This window comes from Cariama cristata, unplaced genomic scaffold, assembly GCF_000690535.1.
Source record: "Cariama cristata isolate BGI_N322 unplaced genomic scaffold, ASM69053v1 scaffold8897, whole genome shotgun sequence".
NCBI lineage: Eukaryota > Metazoa > Chordata > Aves > Cariamiformes > Cariamidae > Cariama > Cariama cristata.
This window is the reverse complement of record NW_009624891.1, coordinates 67,649-83,007: the sequence shown is the minus strand read 5'-3', so window position 1 is coordinate 83,007 and position 15,359 is coordinate 67,649. Positions and strand designations below refer to the sequence as shown.

Here is a 15,359-nt window from a genome sequence, read left to right as displayed (position 1 = left end):
AATACTACAGCATTTATCGTGGGATTTTTTTTCCCCAGGCAGGTAGACAAGGAGCCACAGGGAGGCTTTAGTTTATGGTGTGTCACTGTTGTCAGCTTCTTCACCTTTTTTTGTATTGGTTTGGTTTGGTTTGGTTTGGTTTCTAGCTAATCCTGTTCCATCATGAACAATTGACAACCTAACAGAGAATAGAAGTTAGCTACAGAAATTTATCAAATAAAGTCCCCAGCTAAACTGGAGAAAAAAACCCCAAACCTCTGTTCTGAAATTTCTCATATTCTTTTATCTTTCTGTATAGGTCCACAAATCAATGGAAATTTTAACAGTCAGGTGGCTGGGATAACACAACTGTGCAGCAGTGAGCAGGCAAATTTAATGAGCTTAAGGTCTAAGCTCCAAATGTAAACTGTACACGTCTTGTGTATAAGGACATGTTGGAAGGCCTTTTTTCCACACATTTTTTTTATGCATTCCCTTTCTGGAGTTCTTTGCAGAATGCATAAGTGTCACACTTCTACATTAATTTTTGAATGCATACATTCATTCAGACTCATTCATTTTATCTCACCCTCATTCCTTCAAATCGTGACAAGGCTCTTAAAGGTCTTAAAGCTCTTAATGTCCGAAGCGATTTAATGGCACCAAGTTCAGAATAGCCCAGAGCATTGGCTATTAAACTAACCAATGACACCTATAAAAACACAGAAAGAATATTATTATAAAAATTGTTCTACACTGTTTATTTAAAAAGAATACATATTCAGTCAACAGAAGGATCAACACTGACAAATGGAAGAACACCATTCTTACTTATAGTGGCATTGGAGGCCCAATCCCACAATTTTCATACTTGCTGGAAAGGCAAGAGGTCATATGAACACATGTTTGAAAAAGGAATGTATGCTATTAAATGTCTGGATAGGGTTTAACAGGCAGATGGAAGCACACTGTTGGTGAAGGATAAAATTTTCAGAAATATTTAAAGACAAAATAGCCATCCTTTCAGTAACTTCATTCAACCTTCCAAGCAATTTAAAATTCTGAATGCATTAGGATAGTTTATTAACTACTGACAATATTATTAATATCTATAATGACTAATAAAATGCTAAATAATAGGGTGGTTAATTAGCTTTTGTTATGAATATTACTTCTAAGTCAAACACTCAGTTCATAGCAACAATAGGTAGGGTATCTATGAAATACATATTGACAGAGGTGGTACTTTCTCACTTGCCTGACAACTCTCTCAATAATTTTTTTTTCTCTTCTAAGTATAGGAAAATATTATGGGATAGATATTAACAGATGGTAGCATTATAACACTGAGTGCTTTATTGTCTACAACAGTAGTGAGCTCCTGATTCACATTACCAGGGTTTTATTATAAGCCAATCTGCTTCAGGAAGGAGCAATTAATTTGCTTCTCAAATGGAACTGAGTTTTAAACAGTGTTAATGTGAAAGAATTTAATTTACTTACTTTGAGCAGTTTTGGGGACAGGAGTGGGGAAGTATCATACCTTACTCATATTTTATTCCGTTCTACCACCAGAAGCATAGTTTCCTATGTTACTTGTATCCATAAAGAACAATTAGATGAATCACAAACACAAGAGTTACAAGATCATGTCTCAAAAGGACAATCTGAGAGCAGATAGAAATCAATTATTCATTACTATGTTGCTATGTATATTAATCTAACAGAAAATAGTATTTTAGTGAATTCATATCACCGTACCTTTCAACTGGATTACGTATCAGAATGTAATTCTTTTTACGAGAGGAAAGGCTAATTTTATTGCTGTAATGGATAAGTTTGTAAAGGAATTTGCTGTAATTTATAAGCATATTAAGAAGAAAATCTTACTGATTTTCTGTAGTCTGTAACTGAAGTCTGGTAATTTACAAAAGATAACATTATCGTTTCTGCCATTACATTAATTATTGTCATTGTTATTAATAATTGTCATTAATAAAATTTATTTGTCCTGTGATTCTACAGAGAGAGTGTTCTTTTTTATCCTTAGACACCTTCAATAAATTCCAGAGATAACAAGACATAGAGTTTTCTGCATTTCTAATAGAATATTCATTGATTCACTCACATCAACAAGATACCCAGACATAGCAATAAACTTTAGTGTAAAGACAGCACATTTTATGGATTAAAAATAAAATATGTAATATATATATTAAAAAATATGTCTCTCACTGGGAGAGCAAGACATCTCTTTTAAAATTGAATTCACATTAATGACTCCTTCAGTTTATACTTTTCTCCCCAACTAGCACTGCACCTTGGCTATCTTTTGCGGACAAGACTCCGTACAAGCTTCTTACATAGCTGTAGCTCCTGTAACTTCAGTGGCACTGGGTATACTGGCAGTTTTTAAGTTCTGACTGTAAGTCATTCTCCAGCCTAGTTTGTGCTTTCTCTTTCAACCTATTTGCAGCTCCTTACCATGGTGCTAGTGCTCTTACATCATAAGCCTGAAGTTGTTTCACAGAGAAATACTTCACCTATAGTAAACAACATGTTTTCCTCTGAAGGACAGTTCAAATGAAAGGCAAATGTTTGCTTGGAATTCTTTGACATTAATTCTATTGTAGATATAGCATAAGTATATACAGCTGTTCTGTACTCCTCTGGTTTTCTCAGTCTTCTTAGCTTGGTCTTCTGTCATCTGTTCCACCTTTTTTGTTGCTAGTCGGTGAGAAAATAAATGTCTCCGTACACTGAGAAATAGATTAATTTCTTTCTTTTGAGATAGGAATGCATGCAGATGCAGTAATTTTAAGAAATGAAAATGAACTCAAAATGGTGGAAAGAATTTTTACCTTCATCTCCTAAAACTGAAGAGTTGTATGTCCACATTTTTGTGTATGGATCTTCTAACGTTGACTATCATCATTGCAAAAAATGTTTTGAAAGTCACAATGAGCCCTGCTCAAGAGCTTCGGCCAGGGTTGGCATCTGAGCCAAATCATTGGTCATACAGCTCTACATTGACTTTATTTCTCTTTAGGCCTAAAATTTTATTCCCTGTGACTTCTTTGCTACTTGATGAGGTGGCTAATTTATGTGATTTTATTCCAGGTCCTCTGTGGCATATGGCCGTTCCCACTTCCAACACTGCTTATCCTATCTTTCATGTAGTTTAACTTTTCAGGTATTACACTTAACTAGGAATAAAAATAAACTGCAAGATTTGGAAAAAAAAATCCAAAGATCTTTCTTTCTATTGAGAAGTTAATTATTTTTCTTATTTTTTGAAAGATAGTTACTATATTATCATTTTTCCAGCTAGGCATTTTTGACAGTCTTGGAGACAGGACACTGAACCCAATGTAGGTTTCATGCATATATCATCTGAATATCCCTTTGAATTAATTAATTAATTTCATTAATTTCTGGATTATCCAATGTTATCATGGTGTACGATGTTAGGATACACATAAAGATATATGACTGTCTAGGAAGACAAAGTGACATCTCTTTCTTTCATATCTGGTTTCCCAACACATCAATATGCTCATCTTATTTCTTCTTGTTTTTATTATGATGTTGTTAGGGCAGCAGTTGTCTCTTACTCTGTACATACAGCATTTACTACATCAGTATAATGTGACCCTGTTCTTTTTCAGAATGCTGCTGCTGAGTTAATTATTCCGAAAAGCTAATACAAAGGTTGAGAGCATGGCTTCATTAAATTACTTTAACTGTTTTAACAAAAAGCATGAAACATTTTTCGCTATGTGAAGAAATATTATATAAGCCATCAATATGACCAACTTTTAATATACTATAAAACAAGCCAAATTGGAAGGTTGTTTTGCTACATTTAATTGTTCAAAAACTGTACCCACTGGAATTTTATCAGGCATGAGCAATTTCAGGAAGGTCAAAGATTTCATTCCACTTACAGATTCATTACTGCCCTGCAGTATTTGTTTTAAATGTTACTTATTTCCATTTCATTCAAGTACAATTTATTAACATAATAATTTAGAAATAAAGTGTCTATACCAATTTATAGGACTAACTTACAAAGTTTAAAAATACACAGCATAAAATGGTATCCAGTTAAGAATATCTAAGATTACATATTATAGCAGAAAACTACACAAACAAATCTAATAACTGACAAACTCATTGGGTATTTGTTCCCAGATTCCCTGTGTCCTTCCCTGATGTCCTATCTCCTAGCTTTGTATGCAGTAAAAAGACAACTTAGAGTCATTACAGCTGTACATCAAAACCTAGACATAATAAACTCAGGACAGATGGCTTCTGGAAAAAGGGTTAAGAGCAAAAACCAAGGTACAGGATGCCATGTTCTATAGCATCTAGTTGTACTGGGTTAAGATGTTGCTGTCTCAAGCCTTTACTGGATATTTCTGCCAGAATTAGTCTCCCCCCAAAAAGTGAGTATGTCCCTGCTTCTCAGCTGCCTGCATCCGAAATTCAGTCTCCCTGCTTAAACCACTGCAAAATCTGTTTGAACTCATTTACCAGATTGTGATTTTGGGTAGATAAGGCACTCCACCCAAGTATCTGCTCCTTGCTATGGATATTGTTTCATCTAGCAGGAAAGTGGGGCAGAGAGATGGCATGATAAGGTCTTAAACTGAGGTAGCCAGATGTACTAAGAGTCATCTGTCATGGCTGTAAACTGACAGAACTGAAAAATGCCACTTCTTTATGTAATTATTAAAATCTAATATGGTCACAATCACTCAGAGCAACTATGGCTATTTCTCACAGTGAGAGACTCAGGTATGTAAGATATTAAAGGTCAAAGCCCTGAAGGACTATCAGTGTTTACTCTTGAATGATTTTAGAGGTTGGAATTAAACAATTTGATGAACTTTAGTCACTTCTAATGAAGAAGGGCTCACTGGTGTTCTCACTACTGAATCACACCTGTTTAAACTGCCTGTTAAAGCAGTATAGATTCTCTGCTTTTCTATAGGAAGATAACATGAGTTCATGTATTTCTTTCAAGTGCTGTCTGGTGGTGCTAAAGGAATTACTGAATTAGCCTTAGGCACAGTAAGACATTTTTTACCACTTTCTGGAACATTAAGTATAATTCTTCAAAAGTAGAAGGTTCCAATCTCATTTAGTCATGCTTTTGTTTATAAAATTAAAAATTATGTGTTAAAAGTTGGCAAAATAAGCTGCTTTACTTATGATGATGTTCGTTATAATTCTGAGAGCCTGCTCAGATAACAGTGTCTTAAACTATTATTAAGAAGCCATGGAGTATGGCTTAGAATAATCTGTTTAGGTTTATGTTACAAAAAGAATAATTAAAACATGAGTTGTAGTTTATCTAAAAAAATTTTTTAACATAATCCTGGAAGGGAGCATCTCTGCTGCTCCCTTATGCTCCTTATAATGCAGAAGTTCTGCATTAATATCCTCTTAAGAAAGCCATTCACACTGCTCCATTCTAGTGCAGATTTTCAGGACAGAGCTAGAGATGAACAGTATAACAAAACTAACTTGGGCAGGTTAAAAAAAAAAAAAAAGAGAATGTCTTCCATTTTGAGTTACGGGCCAATCTAGCTAGGTTTTTTTCCTCCGGAATTCACAAATCCGATACATTTCTATTATACATTCATAAGGAATAAGTATTTATGGGACCAGGATTTATGCAAACTTCTTAAGAAATACGGTAGCTTGGGCAGAAATCACTATAAATGCACATTTGCCCTGAGATGCCATCTCTCAGTTCCACACTAAGGACATGTATAGCCAATGAACTGGGTCAGATAATGTGTGAAGGCAGGAGACCAAAATATTCTGGGAGTAAAACCAGCTTTGATCCCTTCTGACAACATAAGCGAGGCCTTTGCACAGAAGTATATCACAGCTGGGAAGGCAGCCAAGAAACCTTGTATTCTTTTATATCATAAACTCTGCCAAATCATAGCTGATTTAACTATTGCAGATTGTCAGCCCATTAAAACTAATTAATTTTTAGACCGAATAGCCACTATCTTTGTGTTTTACTAAAAATTATAACAGCATAGTTTTGGGGGATGAAGTTCTGAGAACTCAGATGAAATCTGGACCAAATGTATTCTTTCACTTGCAAAACTGCAGTGTTTGTAGAAGAAACTTGCACAATGTAGTGTCTTATTTGCGAAGGAATAAGGTAGTGTGGTCAGAGTCCATTAAAAATAGTATGTTTCAAAATCTGGTTTTTTTCCTCATAAAATATTAAGTTTGATACATCCTGGGAACCAAATTATTAACCTTGAAGAAAGAACAAACTGATGGCCAACCATCCTTTTCCTTCTGGCATACAAATGTGCTTTAAATAACACATCCAGATCACTGCAGGCTATTACTAATGCAGTATAACTATACAATGTGAATTATTTTTGCATGTTTATAAGATTACTTAGTATTAACGAGTTTTACAACATAAAGGACTTTACTATAGTGAATTTTACAATATTAAAGACTGTGTACTTACATCAACAATCAAGAAGTCCAACCAGCACCAGGCATTAGTAAAATATATTTGAAAACCATATGCTACCCATTTTAAAAGCATTTCCAAAATAAAAATATATGTAAAAACTTTGTCAGCATATTCCAGCATGGTCTTGATAGTTTTACGCTGTTCAATATATATATCTTCAAAAGCCTATGAAAAAAATATATTCAGGTATTAGTAATGTTTCACAGAATATACATGATAAAAATAAGGAATAAATAATAAAAATTAAGTATGTCAGAGCTAATCTTTCCCCTTGTTCTTCTGCATCCTGTTTCCCATCCATTTCCCATCTTTAACCATACTACAAATTGGAGCAATTTTATGTTTTCTGCCCTGTCTGGGGCTGAATATATATATACCCTATTTTACTAATGAATGAAGAAATAAACTCAAAGCCTGAGTTGTCTTTCACTGTGGTATTAAGAAACTTTCACATACACTCACAAAAAAACCCCTTTCTTATACAAAATCTATTCCAGATATGTATATTCCATTCTAGAAAGCAGTTAGGGAGATTACATTTCTATCCTCCGTCAATCAAACTTATGTTTAAAAGTCAAATTAAAGAGCAATGTATTTGCTAGAATGTACACTATGCACATTGATACTGTAGCAAATGTTCAACTTGAGTAAAACTGGAAAGGTGAGTAATGTAAATCTTGCTGGAAAGTGGTTGTTACGTTTAATTTGCTGTCACACTCTTCCCTATCTCCTGCCTCCAAAACTGGAACAGAATGAAGTAATTATTCCATTTTTTTGTATGGTCTTTCATAAGAATCCAAGAAGTCGCTGAGCCTAGAAGGAATTAAGGACTTAAAAATCATATGTTTATCTATATATTCACAGTTAACAACAGTCCTTTGTGCTCAAATCTCTTGACAAACATGCTGAAAATTGGCAGGCAATTTAAATCTTGACTAGCTATGCTGGCTTAAATAAAATTGCACCAGCTTTACAGCAGTAAACCAAAAGTAGCACTAAAAAAGTGAAATTTAACAAACTTTTTCAAGTTTGGGACAAGTTTCATTTCATCCTGAAATGATGGAATGCAGGTAGTTTTATACAGCTTCAAGCAAAACAAGTCTGTCTGAAGAAAATTTGAATTTTGCTGTTGCTTCTAAGGAGATATCTAAATATTTCAGCATCTGCAAATTTTTTTTACTTACTAGTGCTCCACTGCTGAGGAGAATCATGAAGACAATGAAAGTCTCAAACCAGTTGTGCTCAACTATGCTGTAGCAGGTTTTTCTAAGATTCCACCAAATTTTTCCTTTCCCGTCCTCTATACTTACTTGACAACATGGAAATTTCTGCACACAACCTGCATTAAATTAAGAGATATTAGGATCCAAAATCAAGTTATTTGAAAGTCAATATTTACTGTGGTATCAACATAGTTAGAATCTTTAACAAATTTTATAATATTTTTTTAAATTAAACACTGGAATCCTCTTTCATAGGATATTGAATATCTGAATTTAGATAAGTAATTTAGAAAGAAACCAGACAATAGCAGACATAATTATTAGTAAACTCAATCCAAAAAAACATTGATACACCTTTTGGCATGTAACTGTTGGCATGTAACTGTTCCATTTGTTGATGGAGTCTCACAAAAATTAATTTGTTCCAAATTTCAAGGGCCCTTTCAAATAGCTGAAAAGCATTTTAAGGATACAAAAATTAATGAAGTTTCTTAGTTACAAGATGTATGCAGTGGCCAGGCAGATAAAGTTACTCAAAGCCTAAGGAAACCTTGTTTTAGCATGATTTCAAGCATTCTAGGCTATGAGTATTTTCTTTCTATTGTTGAGGTCATGAAGGTCCACCAGATATGAAAGTCTCAAACTTAAATTTGCCTAGTAATAATGCCATTTTACTAATACATCTCTTAAGTCAACAGTTATTCTACAACCTTCTGTAAAACAGGCTTCTGGTTCAAGAGCTTCTTCACTTTCAATTTCTGCTTGCTCGCCCTCTCCAGGAGGAGCAATATCAACTGTGCTGCCTTCTGATGAACTGGATGCGTTTAGTTTCTGCAAATAAAGTTCCACAGAACAATTTTTTCTCATTAGATATATATTCTGTAAAAAATGATACTGAATCAAATCATGCCAGTCTCTGACTTTTGAAGAGTGCTAAATTTATACTGATAAATATGCAACACCATAAGTAAAAACATAGTAATGACACGTACATTGTATAGTTCTGTTTCCCAGTTTATCTTCTCACAGGGAACAATTAAATATAATTTGGCTACTAACCTGATCCACGTATAAGACTGCTGAAGTATTCTCAGTAGTATTAAAACTGGAGAGCTTGCATGTACCACACTCTGGAGTTATTTTATTTTCTTTACTATGCTGGATTACACTGAAAATGTGTCTTAGTTTTCCCAGCAAAATGAACTAACAGAAAGCTCGACGTATATCTTCATGTCCACTACAGATGGTGTTTTCACAAACATACACCATATCTGGATTAAAAAGTTGTAAATTTAATGGCATTTAATGGCAAATTTCTGCATAATTTAATTTTTGCAGAAAGCACAAATTACCAGATCCGAAATAATCTTCTTTGCATTCCAGTCTCCTGTGCATATTGAGAGACCTCCTGAGGTCCTTTCCATCCCAAATTTTTCTATCATTCTACTACTTTTGTGTACAGTGAAATACTGTAGTCCTTTCTACATGAAAAGCACTTCTAGATCTGAAAACTGCAAGAACTGCAGAGTAATATAAAGCAACTGAAATTAAGTAATTTTTTACCAAGTACATTGAAATTTGGATCAGGTCAAGCTGTTTATCAGTCATGCAAGACTGCCCATAATTTTATCCTTTTAAGAAAGGATATTTTGAAAGCACAAACCTGCTAAAGACGCACACAACTAATGCAGTTATTGGACATAGAGTTTGTAACTTGTTTTCATTTGTCAATACTGTTTGCGTCTTTAATTGTTTTCATCCAAAATACATTCTCTTTTACTGTGAAATAAGGCTTGTAATCAGAAAGCAACATTAAAAAGGGCATGGCAGTGAAATACTTCTGGTTTATACCACGTAGCAGTAATACATAGGAATTTTGAGAGGGATGTAGAATGCACCTCTGACTTAAATACTTTAAATTGTACAGGCACTGATGTAACAAAAGGGCATTTGGTCACAGACTAGATTTATGGTTTCATCTAAGCAGATCTGATCATGCCCTGTGACCTATATGAAGACCTTTTTATACAATTTTTTTTGCAAAAATGCTTAATACCAATTACTTTTCACATTTAGTTTTCAAGATAGTGACATTTTTAGAATATAAAAAACAAGACAGTTCAGATTATTTGAATGATCTTGCAACAAATAATAATCTTTTAAAGAGGCATTTCCATGTATTCTTTTCTTCAGAGACACTGCTGCAAATTAAAACTAGTTATTTAATCCTTCAGTTAAAACCCAGTTCCTTCAGGAAAATGCATTGGGAGCTCAGGGCTTTTTTTCTACCAGAAATGAAGTAAATGGCACATATATCTTTATATAATTTGGTAAGCAATTCTTTTCTCATATTCAACTCTTACATGAGATGACTGAAGTTTAAAAAAAAATTCATGTTGGGTGATGGACTTGATGATCTTTGAGGTCTCCTCCAACCATAATGATTCTATGATTCTATGGATAATTTCAGGGTTAAGGTTCAGGAAGCTGCCCTTCACACATATTTGCAAATGTAGTCAATATAGGGTCACTCAGACCTCAGGTTGCATGGCTGTTACTGCCTTGTGACCAAAAATAAAGGATTTGTCACATAATAGAAAAGATTTCTGACAAGCACACAGGTATGAGCTTGAAAACTTTTCTTTCCCTTTTTAAATATCATGATCTGTCATACATGGAAAATCACCCTAGCAAATGTGAAAAGATTTGGATAAATACACTGAGATTTGGATGTTTCCAACAGTTAATTTTTGCTTAGGAAACATGTTAAAATATCATGTCTCCTTTTTCATACTGCACTTCCTCTGTGATTTCAAAAATTTATGTCTGTAAAATAGTTACAGCCATATTGCCTCTAAATGGAATCATTTTATTACTGGTCATGTAGATCAGTAAATCTGAAATAAATAGTGTACCTCATATCATGAGAATATTTTAAACTTTGCTTTCTGTATTACATTTACAGACCAAAATGCATATCAATGTATACCATATTAAGCATTATTAGCACACCACCTTATTATCCACACATAAGGCTCTCTTTTAAAAAAGGAAATAAGATTTGTGAATTAACTTTCTTATATATCATTGTAATACAAAGAAATAGGAAGTCTGTCACTGAAATTATAGGCAGTTTCTTCATTGAATAAAAACCAAATATTGTGAAAATAATAATCTGTCACATTCAAGTTTTAGGAAAATTAAAACTAATTCATGGCCTGATCCATCATCGTTAAACCAATTACCGACTTAATAGTAGCAAGATAAAGGTTCATAGTAAGCGTCAATTATTAATGTATATGAGCGCCAATTAAGAGGCAGTCAATTTTTTAACTGCATCTTCCCATGTAAACTCTGTTGCAGATAGTCCTGTCAGCATAGTTGCTAAAAACCAAGTGACAGAAGTGCAATTTATAATCAGTACAAACAAAACCTACTATAATTCTCTTCATTATTTTTCACATAAAGGATTATCTTCCTTATTTTTCAAATAATCTCAAACAATTGCATTATTAAAAAAACTCATTAAGTTAATAAAACTCTTATTTGCTTCAAGATCCTAAATTAGGAAAGAACCATTGCATTTTAAATAAGGTGACTTTAATGATCTTTTTTTTCCCTAGGAATAAAACTAATAAAAGTAATAGGAAACTCAAGATACATGATGGATTAACACAATCTCATTTTCACCTCATAAATATGATTATCAGCCTCTAGAAAACGCCATGCCCTGTAAATACTTATTTGCATCTTCAGTGATATCACATTTTCCTTTACAAGGATACATTTGAAAGCAATTGCTTATGATGCAGCATTCTCAAGGCCTGAATCAGCAAAACAACATGCTTGACTAGAGCAGAAGCCTGAGCAATACTGTGGAAGTCATACACAAAAATAAAATAAAAAATAAGACTACCTCAATGGGATTGTATTTTTCTGAAAATAGTAGTATAAATATTACTGTATAGACTATAACATTAAAAAATGCTTCATCACCAACCCAAATACTTGGTTAATATATGTATAATCACCCTCCGTACTGTCCTTTCAGAGCGGTGCATCTCTTTTCAACAGCTTAGATCATTAAAACAAGCTTTGACCAACAGCATGTTAATGTGCCCATTTACAAGAAAATGCATTCACTTGAGACCTGGTCTTGCTCTCATTTGATTTTATTCTAGATTTCAATAAGAGCAAGAGCAGGCCACTAAAATTTTAAGCTTTACAAACGGCTTCATGATTCAAGTGACAGTAAAATAAAGGGATTCAGCCATTACAAATTGCCTTAGTAATTCAGCTATGTGGTTTTATCCTTTGAATCTTGAAAGCTGCACTGTAATTGAGTGACAAAATATAAAATAATGGGGATCAATGATTCTGAAGTGATTCTAAGCTGACTTTAAATCTCAGATGTTATGATATTTGACTTTTATATAATATTAAGAAAACCACTTTCCTTAGAGTTTTATTTGAAGCATATCTTGGTTTAAAATTTAATCAGTAAAATCTGAGAATTTTTCAGAATACACACCAATATGAATTTATTTTGGCACCTCTGGACAATTTATACTACAACATAATATATGTAGGTCATACTAGACTGTAATCAATGGTACAAAATGAACCATTTGGTTATCCTTTTGAAGCCAGTGAGACTCTGAAGGAAAAAGCTTTGAATCCTGCTATAAGACTGAAATGTCAATCCCATCAAAATTTTGATGCCTAGTTTTACTAGGATAATTTGACCTCTCTAGTTTCCTGTAACTTTGACTCCTGTGCAATATTTGCTGTCCCTATTCCTGAAGGCTCTGCCAATTATGCATCAATGGAGATTATATTTGCCTGTAATGAAAAAAACCCCTAGGGTAAATATACATGGATTTTTAAAAACATGATGCCGACTACTCCATAGTCTTTCCATTTACACCAAGTAAAGTCCCCCAACTCAGTCACAGACTGCTATCGTGAAACATTCCAAAATACCACTATTTATGAAGGAGTTTAAAGTTTAAGAAAAGAGTATTTGCTAAATGCTTTGTTTTGAGAGTTTTTTAGGGGGGGTTATTTGCTAAGTATAATTTTAGAAATTATGAAACTGTTCGTTCTGCTTCAATTTATAAAACTCAAGATATGCACTGCCCAAATGAGCACAGAATGTCTTTTGTAGCATCTTGAAGATTTGCATTACAGTGCATTGTAGATTTAAAAGTATAACAGTGTAATTTTTACGCAAGTAGCTACTGCAATAGTTTAAGTGTTATTCAATAAGGAGCTGAAGTTGTGGCAGTAATCATTATGTAAATCACTTAACACATTTCTTTAAATATTTACATTTATAAGGGCTGAATCAAAAAGGGTTGTTTTTATTTTTTAAAAACTATGCATGCCCCCTTTTTCTTTGCCCTCTTTAACGTATAACATTCCAGTACTTTTATGGTCCATACTTCAAAACCTGTAGAGCATGCAGTTATTGCTAAAGACTGTGTTAAAATATCCAGAAAAATCATTAGCAGAGTTAAAAAATATATGTCGGGGTTGCCAATCCCACCTGACCATGCTGTGATGTGAGTCCCATGACTCAGCAGAGAGCAGCTGTGCATGTTTCTACTGTCTTGCAATGGATAGGGAAGGTACATAGCTGAATAGCATGCAGGCCAGTCAAAATCCATTTAAAAGTGATTATATATATATATACATATATATGTATAACTTGCTTAGGTAACCTGTGTGAAAGTGGTGACACGTTGCTCTACCTGGTTAAAAAGCACCAGAGCTGCATTCTTGATTGCTCCAGCTTGGTTTTACCCCTGTGAGAAGTAAGAATGGTAGGTAGTGAAGTTCAAGACACAGGATCTCTAGTTTTCCTCTTTTTGGAATCTCTAATTCAAACATGGCTTTAACACAATTAAAACATAGTTATTAAATATTTTATGATCAGTTGGCAAAAAGGGAAATACATACCGCCTGAAATGTTCAACAAACTTTTCTACAGAACTTGGTAGTTTATTTTAGAGAAATAAAAAATGCAGAAGCTAGACCTAATAATCCGCACTCTGAAATTGTGATTCATAAATAAAAGTAGAATGAATTAAATTAAGAAAGACATGGTTAGCAGATTTGGAAAGCATTCCAGTATTTATATAGTGCTTAATGTATATTAATGAAAATTTTAAGGGTTTTTTTTGGTTTAATGTTCTAATCTTCATTTAACTGACTGTGATTATCTCTGTTACTTGCAGAAAAGGTACACACAGTAAGCAAAATACTTCGAAGATGTATGTCTTCCCATTCCTCCTCCATCCTCTAATAGTGGTGGCAGAACTTACAGATCTCAATGAAAATAAACCTCCTTAATTTCTGTTAAATTAAATGTTATCAAGTATCATATTGTGTAAGTTTCTAGTTTAGATTTAGTATGCTATATACCTTTGAATGTATAATCTCTCTCTAATTGTTTCAAAAGAGGATTGGACCAGTGTCTAGACAGTGGCCCATCAATGTATGCAGATATATGGGTTCATTCATTAGTTATCCACAGCTCGTCCATAACTTAAAGAATCTGTGACTTTTGAAGATACTGTCCCAGAACTAGTCAGTTTTAGAAAAGGGGAATTTAGATTGTTGGATATTTTAAAATAAATGTGATAAAAAATCATCCAACAAATTGATCAAATCACTACTGGGTATGTTTTGGCAAAGAAATTTATTGAAGCCCAACCACAATGCTTAACTTTTGGGAATGCAATAACTGTGCTTCTGTCTTTTTACTTCACCTAGTCACGAAGGCACTAGTGAAGCCAATCAGAAAACTGAACTTAGTCCTTGTTTTGAAAATTCAGTGGATTAAATGATGAAGGATGAACCATCTGTTGTGATTTCAAAAGTTAACTGAGCACCCTTACTTCTCCAGTCTGAATTTGTACTTACTGTACATATACTGTAGATGGAAAGGCTTTTGGAATTCTGAATGATAGAGGCCTGTAGGTATATGTATTTCTTCAGCTGTGAAATAAGCTTTCCATAACTGATGAGTATTTTTGAAATTACTTTTCCATGTTGAAATCCAAAACTTTATTCATAAAGTTGTGATTCAGATATAATGAACAGTTGTTAGGTGGTACAGAAATACAATAGTTACGAGTCTTATGCTTGGTAAGATTAACATAGTCTATTCATTGCACTGATTAGTAGGCATTATTTTATAATATAAACAGCATCCACAATGCTAACTTTAAAAACCCTAAATTATCTCCTTTAGTTACTTCTAATTTTCCTATTATCTTTGAAGTTAATTATCTCAAGTATCTTATTTTCAGAGAAAAAAATCTGATGGTTATTTCATCGGCTATTGAACCTCTATTTTCTGACAATAGATATTAAAAAATAACCTGTTTCAAAATATCAGTGAAATTATCACTTCTTTCAGGTGCTTTGATCCAACCATAAAGCAGTGGGTAACTTTTAAATCTAATGATGTTATTGTTCTGTTTTATCCAAACAGAGAATTCTCTAACTTTCTAGTGACAGGTACTAGAAAGATCTTGTTTAGGTCTGGAACTTGCAACCAGGTTCCAGAATAGTTTCTAGCAGATTTGGGAAGTTATTAACTAGCAAATTAATTAGAAAGTGTTTTTATC

The 15,359-nt window shown here is 33.4% G+C and overlaps 1 protein-coding gene across 1 annotated transcript in view; it reads right to left on the bottom strand.

Moving 5' to 3' along the window:
• LOC104164126 (sodium channel protein type 2 subunit alpha-like) overlaps positions 1–15,359 on the bottom strand; it is a gene marked incomplete at its 3' end in the record, with an annotated part of 58,596 nt that overhangs the window by 10,392 nt on the left and 32,845 nt on the right. The window contains exons 17-20 of the mRNA XM_009703362.1: positions 8,433–8,553; positions 7,684–7,838; positions 6,491–6,664; positions 569–691 (exon numbers count right to left, since the gene is read on the bottom strand). Coding sequence (XP_009701664.1) covers positions 569–691; positions 6,491–6,664; positions 7,684–7,838; positions 8,433–8,553 — 573 coding nt within the window. The remainder of the gene's footprint in view (positions 1–568; positions 692–6,490; positions 6,665–7,683; positions 7,839–8,432; positions 8,554–15,359) is intronic.